The following is a 14,632-nucleotide window of genomic DNA, read 5'->3' as shown; positions in this document are numbered from 1 at the left end:
ATGATGGCATAGCCCTCATGGCCTAATCACCTCTCAATACTAATCATCTCTCCTGCCTCTTAATACTATTAAGATGGCAATTAAATTTCAACATAAGCTTTGGAGAGGACAAACCTTCAAACCATAGAAGATAGAATGACTATTATAGCAATCCGACAGACATGATGAAGGCAACATCTAAGGGAGAACGGATAGAGTGTCAAAAAGAAGTGAAATTAAATAGAGGTTTAAGAGGACAAATGGAAAAGATACTATGTACTAAATTCATGTTAAGAAGAAGGATGAGCAAGAAGCCCATTGGCCTGGAAGTAAGGTGGTGCCATTCAGCAGGACAAGAATTACAGGAGGAAGGGAAATTGAATAACGTATGAAATTGAAACATGTAAAATCTCATCTCATCTGCTGGTCAAGGATATATACTGAAGGTAGTGAGGGGAAAAACATAACATTAATAAAACATTAAATACAGGGGAGCATTTGAGTCTACAGACACAGATGAAGGTGGCATCAACAGAGAGACAGCTATTAATGTAACAGAAAGATGATATTAACTAGGGAAAATTAAGAGTAAGAAGGGAGTGACAAGCATAAACCAGGTTAGTAGCACATTTAAAAGGGCAGGAAAGCAAATAAATATCATGAAATGCCCTAGGAAGAAGTGACACAGAGACAGGAAGGAAACCAGGCAACACAGATTTCACAGAAACTAGTAAAGAAAAGATAATCTGTTGGTTCCATCACTCTTTAAAAAAAAAAAAAATCAAGCTACCAAACTCAAACTCAAGCATATTTTCAAACTCCATCTCTCGTCTTAATGTTTTACATGCAATTGATTCTATGTAAAAGGAATTGTCAAAATAAGTCTAGTAAGTTGCAACCCACCCTGCAAACCACAAAGGCAATCCACATTGAAAATATCCACAATGATGGCTTGCACACAAAAAAGGGTGTTAAAAAAATTTTGTTAAAACAATTAAATGAGGAATGAGAAAGCCTTGTAGACTTGCATACTAGTATACTTACACTTTTGGCCATGTGGCTGACACTTCCTAAGGTCAGAACAGTCAGCTAACTGAGTGTCTGTTTTTTATGCAGCCATGGCCACAGGAGAGCACACCCCTGATGACCCTCTGCTCAGAGGCAAAAGGAGGCAAGACCTCCAAGAGATGCTGAGAGAAGTGGGCCTGGATGTTGAGTACTGGTTACCCAAGCTGCAGGAACACCTGGGTGTGACCTGTGCCCAGGCCTTACAACACCTAGACAAAAACAACCTCAAGAAGCTGAAATCCCAGACACAACATCCATGGGAGAAAAGAGCCCTGGAGAAGCTGCTTAATCTGTCACACTCAAAAAGTCTTTCAGCGTTACAGGAGTCTCAGGTGGAGAGGGCAAAGAGAAAGCAGAAGCAGGCAGAACAGGCACTGCAGGAGCTGAGGGACTTGCTGACAGAAGGGAAGCAGAGACAGGAAGAGGCAGTGAGGACAAGAGAAGCAGAGCTGAGGCAAGCAATGGACATCCCTGAAGAGTACTGGCCATCCCCTGAAGAGCCTCTAAGAGAAGTCATGGAAAACCTGCAGAGACAACTCAACCTCATGGAGTGGACACTGTGCCACAGGCAAAACCTTCCAGATAGAGATGTGGTGAGATGGGCATCTGGAGGGCTGGCCCTCCAGGGAATTTACAAAGCCAGCCACCAAAGGGGCCTGACAGAGAAGAGAGAGGAGTTGCTCAGTGTCCCCAAAGAGTTCTTACTTTTGGGTCCTCAGCAAGGAACACAAATGAAAACAAAGGAATTCACATCTCCTCAGGCTGAATTCATGTTTACCCAGATGGTAGAGAAGCTGGGCTTTAGTTTAACTACTTCAGCCAAGGACGGAAATTGGGGGTTTAGTCTAGAAGCTGGTTTGGATCACAGCAAACATCCAGAATCCAAGGAAACCCAACAATCAAGTTCTGAGAATTCTTATTTCTGCTCAACCAAGTTCAGCTATATCCCCCTGGCCTCCTGCCACTTTCCCATTGATCAGCTCCAGTTATCCAAGCCTGCTGTCCAGGAATTGAAATGCATTGAAGACCTTCTGAGTCAGACAACAAACCCAGACAGATTCTCCTTGCTGAGGCACAGGATCATAAACTTCTTCCACAGGTTTGGCTCTCATGTTAACCAAGGCCCTCTGCACCTGGGAGGAATCTACTGGTGGAAAGCCATTTCAGAGGGTTATTGCACGGAGCAATTGGCAGAAGTGAGGCAGCAGTCTGCAGAGGCCCTGGACATTTTCATAAGGGACAGCTACAGTGGCTTTGGAGTGAAAGTTGCTGCAGGTGTGAATGTTTCAGACTCTCATTCGAAGACAGCCACTCAGACCAAAACTTCCCAAAACCTCCAAACCAAGGTCCAATTATCTGTGGCCCAAACAGGTGGCCCACCAGAAGCAGATGGCCTTGTCCAGTGGAAAGCTGGCCTCATTGCCAGCAATCAAACCTGGTGTGTCATTGACCGCGGGCTTCAGTTGGTGCCAGTTTGGGACATTATCCTCTCTAGCCACAGAAGCAATTTTAAGAATCCTCTTCAGGTGGCTAACTTCCTGAAAGACAGCTACACTGCTCTGACCAGCATCACTGCCCAGATCCAGAATGGGGAAGAGTTACTGAGTGCTGGGAAGGAGGCCAGGGTTTTTCTAGAGGATGTAAAATCTTGGGAGGTATCTGATCCTGAAGAGCAACTTAAAAAACTGATAAATTTCATGAAAATGTTGAGTCAAAAACTAAAAAGTTATGACACTTGGATTAATATATGTCTCACAGATTGGAGTCTGCAGAATTTTCTAGTAAACGCCATCAACTTTTGCAAAAAGTCTTCCATTTATAAAACTAAATGTATTAAATCTCATTTGCGCAGCCTTCTGGATCCTCACATCTACAGAGTGACAAACTTTCCTCAGGCTCACTTCATCATGCAGTGGATCTTCCAGTCAGATTCAGAGCAGGAGCAGGTGAATATTTCCCAATTTTCTCAATTAATTGAGATCTTAAAAGAAACCCAGAATAACCTCATGGAAGTAAAGGTCAAATCTGAGTCCCCAGAAACAGTGGAGGAAGCTCAAAGAAAGTCCACTTATGAGGTCAGCTTGGCTCTCAGCTGCTTCTTGAATTATCTCCAAAAAACAGAGCAGACAGACACACAACTCTTGCTACTTTCCATTGCAGCTGCTGCAGGATATCATGTGATCAACAATACTTTTCAGAGTCTCTTGGGGTGTGATGAGTTAAGCTTCCTACTGGATGAAATGCAAACCGCCCAAAATAAATACCAGGAGCTTAAGAATATTTGCAGCTATAGGGCTCAGGCATTCCTGGTTCTCACAGGTCTGACAGCCACAGTTGGAGACACAGCTATTTCTTCAGAAGAGAAAACACAACGCATGTCATTAATGAGTCATCACATGGGACAATCATTGTCCAAAGAAGTTGCACATGTCCTCACCAAACCTGGAGCAGATCACGATTGGGAAAACCTAGAGAAAGACTTGAGATTGCTCATTAATGGGGATTATGAAGAAGTCACCATCTCTTCTTTGCAAATGGAAGAGGTGAGCAAGCAAAGTCTCTTCTATGGAAAGAAACAGCCCCATGAACCACATGACAATGAAAATAACAAATGGGAGATGATAAAAAATGGAGCCTTCCTAGACTTACTCCAGCGTCTAGGTCTAGAACATTACTACCCCAAAAAATTGAGCAAAGCTAATTTCCATCTCATCTATAAGACTTCTGTGTATAACACCCAGCCCAGCTCTGAACAGGAGCTTCCCTTCTATTTCCTGCAGAAACTACTGATGATGGATTATGAGCTGAGATACCTAGTCTTCAAAGATGATAGAAACACAGAACACCAAGTACATCCAAATGCTTCAGATCAGGAAGATGAGGCTTTTGATCCATATGAAAACTTTTTTGAAGACAGTGATAGTCCCACTAAATCTTCATCCACTAAGCCTAGCCCCCACATTCACCCAATGGATATTCAGATGACAATTTTTCACTGTGCAGATAATTTTGCCAGACAATATATTTTGGCCAAACTTTCCACTTGTCAGTTTGCCCTCCCCCTTTTGGTGCCTAATCCCTGTACTTCTCAGATTGAATTCTCTCTCTGGTCTCTCCGTCAAATTACAAGAAGTTGGCAGGAAGCAAGGAAATCACCAAAAGGGAAGAACTATTATAAGAATCAGCAGATGTGCTGTGTCTCTACCTCAATTGTGTCCTTCGTAAGAGTTGGAAATGGCCTCTCTGCTTCTAAATCTCAGATTATGAACTGTCTTCTCAGTAAACGGAAACATGATGTGTTTTTTCACCGACACTGCACAGGAAGCAGGAAAGATTGCCTCTTGATGGGGGGCGTGGTAGAAATCTATTGGTTCTGTCCAGGAGGGGAAGATGAGGACAGATTTGACAACTGTGTGACCTTCACCAATCTTCATGGAGATGCAAAAGAACATGAGCAGCAGCTCAGCTTCCTGAAGGAGGTGTCTACTGTCATTGTGGTCCTCATGTCAGCCTCCGATGACAATGAAGGAAACCGAAAAATTGTCCGTAACTTGTGGCAGTCATCAAGGCCATTGATCTGCTTGCTCGATGACAAAGAAGCAACCATGACCAATATTTCTGGCCAAAGAATGAGAATGGGTATCAAGAATAGAAATGAGGCAGAATTAACAGAGGAACTCACAACTACAATCAGACATTTGCTAGAACTCTCAGATACTGCTCTCAGCTTGGAGGACTGTTCCCAGATTGCTCACCAGCAAGGATTTCTTATTGATGAAGACCAGAGAGACTGCAAGGAAGCCAAAGAAAAGGCACAGGCTCTAATGGCCTTCCTGGGGAAAATGAAATTATCTCAGATTAAGGAAAAATTACTACCCCTTCAGGGACAACTGTGGCACCACTGGTGTAAGAAGGACAAAGAACTCTATCATCTTAGAGAAAAGGGAAATCAGAGCATTGAACAACACAAGAGTGAGATTGAGACAGATAAACAAATAATACGGCATGAACAGTTGGCCAGAGCCCTTCCTCTCAACGATTTAATGCAATCTGTCCTTCAGTTTCTCCAAGAGCATTCAGAAATTCACACCAAACTGTACTTCTTGCAGTGGCTGAGTGTATTTTTGGACAAACTGACTGCAGGACACTTGGAAGAACTGTATGAGAAGCAAAAATATTGGTGGTCACTGGTTCAAACAGTAAAGCAAAAGGCACCTAATAGTAACTCCCTGATATGCCTGCAAAGTGAGATAGAAGCCATTTCCACAGAGATTAGTGACTGTACTTTGGGAATTGAGCAACTTCTCAGAGAAGTTGGTCAGATTTATGAAGCTCTGGAAGAAGCTTCCTCCATAAAAAAGATTTTTTTCTCGCTTCCCCAAATTGCCGCAGACCTGATGATATCTGGTGTTCCCATTGAGCTGATGGATGGGGATGCAGCATATGTGCCTCTAACATGGGTGGCAGCTGTTTTTGACAAGGTCTCTGAGAAACTTGGAGACAAACGGCAATTTGTTCTTTCTATCCTTGGCTTGCAGAGCTCAGGGAAATCCACCCTGCTGAATGCCCTTTTTGGGCTTCAGTTCACTGTTAGTGCAGGCAGATGTACCCAAGGGGCCTATATGCAGCTCCTCAAGGTGGAGGAGACATTCACGGAGGAACTTGGCTTTGACTTTGTGCTTGCTGTGGACACAGAAGGACTTCGGGCACCAGAACACAGCAACAAATCCAAGGATAGGGACAACGAGTTGGCAACTTTTGTCATTGGACTTGCAAACTTGACTCTGATCAATATTTTTGGGGAGAATCCATCAGAGATGCAAGATATCCTACAAATAGTTGTCCAAGCCTTTCTGAGAATGAAACAAGTAAAAATCTTTCCAAGTTGCCTCTTTGTCCATCAGAATGTGGGGGAAGCTACAGCTATGGACCACACTATGGATGGACGAAGACGGCTAGAGCAGAAACTAGATGAAATGGCAGCAATAGCTGCTGAACAAGAACAGTGCTTAGATGTAACCTGCTTCAGTGATGTCATTAGGTTTGATGTCAATACTCACGTCTACTACTTTGCTCACCTCTGGGATGGCAACCCCCCAATGGCCCCTCCCAATCCTCGCTACAGCCACAATGTACAGCAACTGAAAAGTAGAATTCTTATGACTGCCACACAGGAATCCAGGGGAAACATCATGAAGATATCAGATGTAAAATCCCGAGTTCAAGATTTGTGGAGAGGCCTGATGAATGAGAACTTTATTTTCAGTTTCAGGAACACCCAAGAAGTCATGGCCATGAACAAACTGGAAACCATGTATAACCACTGGACCTGGGAGCTGAGGAGTCACGTGCTGGGCTTGCAGAACCAGCTGATCAACCAGATTCAGAATGGAAAAATCCAGACACTTGAAGCAAGCACATTTGAGGTTCTAGTTACAGAAAAATATGAAGTTGTCAAGCAAGAACTTGAAAAATATTTTAATGAAGGCCCATGTAGCAAAATACTGATTCAATGGAAAGCAAACTTTGAAAATAAGCTAATAGTCCTTAAAGAAAAACTTATTTCAGATAGCAAAAGACAAGCCAATGAACTCATTAGTTTTAAAAACCAAAGTCAAGAAAGGCTGAATAAGAAAAAGACAGATTATGAAAAAGAATTATTGGAAAAAAGCCGGAAGTTGACTTTAACTGTAAAGGGCAAAGAATTGAGTGAGGAAGAGTTACACGAGAAATTCAATCAACTTTGGAAAAAGTGGGTGTGTGATGTATCCACAACTCTCCCGCAAGTTACAGAGCCTGACATTGATTTGGATTCTGAAAACATCCTTTGGGAGTATTTCAAAAACAAGACGAATGTCGTGGGTCTACTGACAAATTCTGCAGAGAAGTTTCAAATCAATTATGATAAACATATCAAAGTGAATAAGAAATATAACCATATCCCAATGACATTAACAGTCTTTGAGAAAGAGTTCATTAATATGACTACTGACTACATTGTTTCAAGATTTAATAAAATTATTAACAACATGTGGAAGCAACAGTGTGGTTACAATCCAAATTATTTCCATGAGATTCTAAAGACAATAGAAGAAGAAGTGAAATCTGCCTCTACTCAGAAAAGATACACATTTACAAATACATTTATCATTGACTTATGTGTGTGTTTATTTCAAAGAGCAAGAGAGAATTTTAAGGAAATGCACAGGGCATTCAAGAGAGCAAATGATCCTGTAAACTACCTAGAAAGTAAGAAAGATGATTTCTTCACGAGTTTTAAGATCTCCTGTCAAGGAGCAACCTCCATCAAAACATTTGTTGATGTTCTGTGGTATAAGCTCACTCCTGCAGTCTCCACTACTATATGGGAGGACATGACCTTTAAAATTGCGGGGGACATGCGAGCTACCTGCCCTGCGTTCAATGGAAACAGGACTAACCTGGAGAAACACATTCTCTTCTCTCTGGCAGAAGAAGAAAACTTTGATAATTACTGGGAATACCTTCATAATTCAAAATCATTTTTTAGGAGTTACATCAAAAATCACATTAAAAGATATTGTTCAGACAATGGAGGTGAAAAAATGAAGACTTTTTTTGAAAAAAGCTTAATTGATATCAAGAATACCATCCTCTCTGCCATCCATGAATCCACATCAGTAGCTAAAGATAAAAGCAGCACTGCTTCTGAGTGGTTGGATTTATTCTGTGATTGCCTGGGGTGCAACTTGATCTTTCCACGAAGGGACTTGATAAGCATTGAACACCAGGAGATAAAACATACTGAATTTCTTAAAGAAGCCATGAGTGCAGCTTTGGATCTCACAATGAAGAAAATAGAACAGAATTATTCAAGTAAGCCTATAGAAGCCATGGTTTCTAAAATTGAGAAAATGCTCTCTGAACATCTCTGTGGCTGCTGGAAACAGTGTCCCAGCTGTGGAGCAATTTGTACAAACACAATTCCTACACATGAAGGAGACCATAGTGTTCCCTTCCACCGTCCTCAGGCTGTCAATGGGGAGGAATGGTATGAAACAGATGATTTTGTCATTGATTGCTGTACTAGTTTGGTTGCAAGTGATTGTTTGTTGGTTTTGAGGGATGGCAGGAATTTCCCATTTAAGAACTATCGACAAGCAGGAGGGGATTATGCCATGTGGAGCATCACCCCAGATACCTCCATCCAGCTATACTGGAAATGGTTTGTCTCTCACTTCAGATCAAATCTAGAAGAAAAATATCAGAAAAAATTTGCAGGTAAAGGTAAAATCCCCAATGCATGGGCCAAAATCACAAAGCAAGACGTGCTTGAAGACTTGAAAAAACAGTAATACTCAGTGACCACAAAAGAGCCCCAGTGTCTGAAGAAAAGAGGCAGTGTACCTGAACAATCCAAAAACAACTACTCATTACAATTAGAACCTTCATCATTTCCATGTTTAAAATGAAATGTGTAAAAATCAATCAATTAACACATTAAGAGATGAAAATTTCCAGTAAAAGGACTTCATTTCTCTCTGCCTCAATTCCTCTAGTTTAAAAACAACTTACTAAAATCTGTTAATATATGATGAAATCAAATAAATTCATTTTAGAAACCTATTTTGTATTTTAAACTATTATTCTAGATATTGCTTTTTTATTTTAAAATATTTAAGTATCAGAGAAAGTCATTTTAACAGAGAAAAATCAAAATCATTTCAGGCTGCAACAAATTTCTATAGAATAACTGTATCAGTATTTCAACCAATATACATGTCTTGACTGAAAGCTATAAACTGGCTCACTGCAACGTCCACCTCCTGGGTTCAAGTGATTCTCCTGCCTCAGCCTCCTGAGTAGCTGGAACTACAGGCACACACCATCACTCCTAATTTTTTTTGTATTCTTAGTAGAGACAGGGTTTCACTGTGTTGGCCAGGCTGGTCCTGACCTCAAGTGATCCACCCATCTCGGCCTCCCAAAGTGCTGGGATTACAGGCATGAGCCACTGAGCCCAGCCAGACTTTTCAATGTTTAAGTGGATTTTTTTCACCCTCTAAAGTTTTAAGGAAAAGTTATTAATCTTTACATGTAAAAACATTCATGAGTCCCAACCATAGCAATATTTAGGCATATTCTGTTCTAGGAAAGAATAAAGCAGAGACTTGACCAAGATAGGGATGTCATCAATTCAGGAAACATTATCAAGCAAATATGGGAAGTAGAAATCAAATAACTGTTTTTCTCAGTAACTTTCACCCTGTTCTTCCCTGGTATGTTGGCAATTCCCTGCGCATGCTAAGAAAAAAAAAAACAGTCACAAAGCTTTGTTATTCAAAGCTTGGTGTTATGTACAAGTCTGAGAATTGGCTTTTGGAAAAAAATTTATGATGACCAAATAAAATGTACCATTTTAATGAAGTCTGTGGACAAGGTTCAATTAGATTGGTTATTTTAAAATGATTCATTGATTATTTTAAACTGATTACTTAAAGAAAAATATCAAAAAGTATACAGTTTTAAGGCCGGGCATGGTGGCTCATGCCTGTAATCCCAGCCCTCTGGGAGACAGGGCAGGCAGATCACCTGATGTCAGGAGTTTGGGACCAGCCTGGCCAACATGATGAAACTCCATCTCTACTAAAAATACAAAACTTAGCCAAGCATGGTGGCAGGCACCTGTAATCCCAGCTACTTGGGAGCCTGAAGCAGGAGAATGGCTTGAACCTGGGAGGCAGAGTTTGCAGTGAGCTGAGAACAAGCCACTGCACTCCAGCCTGGGTGACAGAGCGAGACTCCGTGTTAAAAAAAAAAAAAAAAAAAAAAAGTATACAGTTTTTACAAATCTCCTAATACACTTAACTGGGTTCTAATATTTCAATAAGGAATTTATTTTTATACATAAAAGTGTAATGAATGCTTTCCTCCAAATTGGGCATATATGTGACTCTTCACACCATTTGAGCCATAAATTCATGATTAGAATAAAAATGAAGAACACTCTGAATCCAACCAGGGCCTGAGAAGGGAAGGAAATCACCCTTCTGCAAACCTACACCTTATGCTAGGTTCTCAAAGCTGATGATCTAAAGGAATCCTGGTGCAAAGAAGACAATTTATTCATGTTGGACATAAACGCACCCGTTGGCTTCCATTTACAGGTGTACTCTATCTTCCATAAACAGTGAAAATAGACAGCCCGGGGAGCAGTAACCAAGTGACTTGGATCTTCAGAGCATGGAGATAGGAATGCTGACTCTATCTCCTTTGTCCTCTCAAAGGGCTTCAAGCCTATTCTCAATGTCAGGTCAAATGACTCATCTCTCCAGAAAAAGTTTGAGGACAGAAAAATTACAAAGGAAACATGTTCTTGGAGAGTATAGTTTTTCTTTTGTTCTCTGGAAAATAATGTTAGTGAGAGTTGGAAGGATCTCCTAAAACAACAAAATGGAAATATGATAGAAGCAGAACCCCTGCCCCACATGGTGCCTGTCTCTCACATCACTGTATCCTTAAAAACTGTGTAGGGGCCAGCCCCACGGGGTTGGTGGGTTTCTCCCCATGTGCAGAGACAAGAGAACGTAGAAATAAAGACGCAAGACAAAGAGGTAAAAGAAAAGACAGCTGGGCCCAGGGGACCACTACCACCAAGACGCAGAGACCGGTAGTGGCCCTGAATGTCTGGCTGCGCAGTTATTTATTGGATACAAAGCAAAAGGGGCAGGGTAAAGAGTGTGAGTCATCTCCAATGATAGATAAGGTCACGTGGGTCACATGTCCACTGGACAGGGGTCCCTTCCCTGCCTGGCAGCCAAGGCAGAGAGACAGAGGGAGAGAGAGAGAGACAGCTGATGCCATTATTTCTGCATATCAGAGACTTTTAGTACTTTCACTAATTTTGCTACTGTTATCTAAAAGGCAGAGCCAGGTGTACAGGATGGAACATGAAAACGGACTAGGAGCGTGACCACTGAAGCACAGCATCACAGGGAGATGGTTAGGCCTCCAGATAACTGCGGGCGGGCCTGACTGATGTCAGGCCCTCCACAAGAGGTGGAGGAGTAGAGTCTTCTCTAAACTCCCCCGGGGAAAGGGAGACTCCCTTTCCTGGTCTGCTAAGTAGTGGGTGTTTTTCCTTGACACTGACGCTACTGCTAGACCACAGTCCACTTGGCAAAGGGAGTCTTTCCAGACACTGGCATTACCACTAGACCAAGGAGCCCTCTGGTGGCCCTGTCTGGGCATAGCAGAAGGCTCGCACTCTTCTGGTCACTTCTCACTATGTCCCCTCAGCTCCTATCTCTGTATGGCCTGGTTTTTCCTAGGTTATGATTGTAGAGCAAGGATTATTATAATATTGGAATAAAGAATAATTATTACAAACTAATGATTAATGATATTCATATATAATCATATCTAAGATATATATCTAGTATAACTATTCTTATTTTATATATATTATTTTATATATAATATATATTATAATATAATATAGTATAGTATATTTTATATATTATACTGGAACAGCTCGTGCCCTTGGTCTCTTGCCTCAGCACCTGGGTGGCTTGCCGCCCACAAACTGCTCACTGTTCAATTACCATTTTCAGAATGCTTTTTATGTTTGTTTGATGAATTCATAAAAGTCTCTAATGTGAAATAAGCCAAGCACAGAAAGACAAATAATGCATGTTTGGCCGGGTGTGGTGGCTCACGCCTGTAATCCTGACACTTTGGGAGGCCGAGGCGGGCAGATCGCCTGAGGTCAGGAGTTTGAGACCACCCTGGCCAACAAGGTGAAACCTCGTCTCTACTAAAAATACAAAAACAATTAGACAGGCGTGGTGGCAGGCGCCTGTAATTCTAGCCACTTGGGAGGCTGAGGCAAGAGAATTGTTTGAACCAGGGAGGCAGAGGTTGCAGTGAACCGAGATCGTGCCATTGTAATCCAGCCTGAGCGAGAGAGCAAGACTTGGTCTCAAAAGAAAAAAAAAAAGATAAATAACACATGTTCTCTCATAGGTCAGTACTAAAAGAGTTGCTCTCATAGAAGTAAACAGAATAGTGGTTACTAGAGGCTGGGAAGGGAAAGGCTGTAAAAGGGATAGGGAGAGGTTGGTTAAAGAATACAAAATTACAGCTAGATAGGAGGAATAAGTTCTAGGGTTCTATAGTTCTGGAGGGTGACTATAGTTAGCAATAATTCATTGTATATTTTCAAAAAGTGAGAAGAAAAGATTTTAATGATCTTAACATAAAGAAATGATCAATGTTTAAGGTGATAGATATGCTAATTACCCTGATCTAATCATTACACATTATATACATGTATCAAAATCTCACCCTGCACATACACCATGGAATACCATGCAGCCATAAAATGAACAAGATTATGCCTTTTGCAGGAACATAGATGGAGCTGGAGACCATTGTCCTTAGCAAACTAATGCAGGAACAGAAAAATAAATACTGCACGTTCTCACTTATAAGTGGGAGCTAAATGATGAGAACTCATGGACTCAAAGAGAGGAACAACAGACACTGGGACCTACCTGAGAGTGGAGGGTGGGAGGAGAGAGAGGACCAGAAAGATGAAGAAGCAGGTATAAGCCAAATGTTGAGAGTTAGAGAATGCCAGCCTGCAGTTGTCATCACCCAGGCTTAGTACCTGGGTGATGAAATAATCTGTACAACAAACCCTCATGACACGAGTTTACCTATATAACAAATCTGCGCATGTAACCCTGAGGCTAAATAAAAGTTTTTAAAAATCTCACTCTGTACTGCATAAACATGTATGAATATTATGTGTGAATTAAACATTTTTAACATCCTTTAACAAGGTATCATATATATGTTAACCTTGACTTTCAAACCAAAATTAGTGTGTATAAAATTTCAAAAGTCTTTGATAAATTCCTCAGGATTTTAAGCTGCATGGTTATTAAATGAGATTTAGAGGCCGTTCTCAAGAAATCACACAAAAGATGGGAAAAAGGTAAATTGGGATAAAGCAAAGATGACTATGTAGAGATGGGGATTTCTGTGATAGAAGTGGAGAGGGTAGCGCTGCCATCAAGGTGGGGTTAGGATTGGAGAGGATTAGTGTCAGTGGGTTGGGTGGCACTGGGGCAGGAGACCTCAGGAGTCAGGAGGGATGAGATCATCAAGAAGGGGAGACACCTGCGTTCAAAATCCTCACTCTGTAAACAAATTAGACCAGTCTTTCTAGTTCTAAGTTTGTACGATTATCAGATTTATTTATTTTGAGATGGAGTCTCACTCTGTTGCCCAGGCTGGAGCGCAGTAGTGGTGCGATCTCGGCTCACTGCAACCTCTGCCTCCCGGGTTCAAGTGATTCTCCTGCCTCAGCCTCCTGAGTAGCTGGGATTACAGGCGCATGCTACCACGCCTGGCTAATTTTTGTATTTTTAGTAGAGACGGGGTTTCACCATGTTGGTCAGGCTGGTCTCAAACTCCTGACCTCGTGATCCACCCGCCTCGGCCTCTCAAAATGCTGAGATTACAAGTGTGAGCCACCATGCCCAGCCGATTATCAAATTTATTTACTGATCTACTAATCATCATGGTACAAGTAATTCAAAATGAAAATATCATCTATTAACAAATTGTTTTGTGAAACCAAAAAAAGGGGGGGGGTGGTCAGGGGGAGACACTGGGTCTAGGTGCAGCTCACAGGATTAGAGGTAGCTAGAGTTATGACATTGGCAGGAACAGGGCTCTCATGGTCAGTGGAATGGGGCAGAGTCACTGCAAGTGGGAAACAGAGACATGGGAGTTGGGGATCACTTCAGTAGATTTAGGGATGTTCCAGTCAGTTAAAGCAGAGAACCAAGTACAGTGGGAAAGGAGTCACAAGGCCTGTAGAAAAGGGAAGCAAGGTGATGGATTCTAGAACAACATCAAATCACATGAATAAGTTGTGAGTTACTTACATGTGGAATCTAAATTTGAAATCATAGAAGTAGAAAGTAGAATGTTTGTGGTCAGGTGCGGTGGCTCATGCCAGTAATCCCAGAACTTTGGGAGGTTGAGGCAGGCGGATCACATGAGGTCAGGAGTTGTAGACCAGCCTGGGCACCATAGTGAAGCCCCATCTCTACTGAAAATACAAAAATTAGCCGGGTGTTGTGGCGGGCGCCTGTAATCCCAGCTACTCAGGAGGCTGAGACGGGAGAATCACTTGAACCTGAGAGGCAGAGGTTGCAGTGAGCTGAGATAGCTCTACTGCACTCCAGCCTGGGTGGCACATGGAGACTGTCTCAAAAACATAAAAAAATAAAAAGAAAAAAGAAGGAAAGTAGAATGTTTGTTACCAGAAGCTGGGATGGTGGGTGGGGGAAAGCAGAAGTGTAGGTCAAAGGGTACAAAGAGAGAGAGGAAGCAAGAAGAAGGTAATTCAGGATGAAGAAGCAGGTATAAGCCAAGTGTTGAGAGTTAGAAAATGCCAGCCTGTGAAAGCCAGGCTGTTGTGTGAAGGGCCTCCACTATTTACTACATGTATGACCTTGGATGAGTTAGTTAACCTGTCTCTGCTTCATTTCCTTCATACATAAAATGGTGCAACCTCAGTGAAGTGTTA

At 41.8% G+C, this 14,632-nt stretch overlaps 1 protein-coding gene across 1 annotated transcript; it reads left to right on the top strand.

The window, feature by feature from the left end:
* The first annotated feature begins 202 nt into the window (after nt 1-202).
* Nucleotides 203-14,415, top strand: LOC100972166 (interferon-induced very large GTPase 1). Its single transcript, XM_003819093.4, has one exon. It carries the CDS (start codon nt 1,098-1,100, stop codon nt 8,379-8,381), a length of 7,284 nt encoding a protein of 2,427 aa, XP_003819141.4. The 5' UTR covers nt 203-1,097; the 3' UTR covers nt 8,382-14,415.
* Nucleotides 14,416-14,632: the final 217 nt, after the last annotated feature.

The sequence above is a fragment of the Pan paniscus genome, chromosome 9 (genome assembly GCF_029289425.2).
Source record: "Pan paniscus chromosome 9, NHGRI_mPanPan1-v2.0_pri, whole genome shotgun sequence".
NCBI classification, from domain to species: Eukaryota; Metazoa; Chordata; class Mammalia; order Primates; family Hominidae; genus Pan; species Pan paniscus.
The sequence above is the reverse complement of the archived record's forward strand: the minus strand, read 5'-3'. Positions and strand labels throughout refer to the sequence as shown.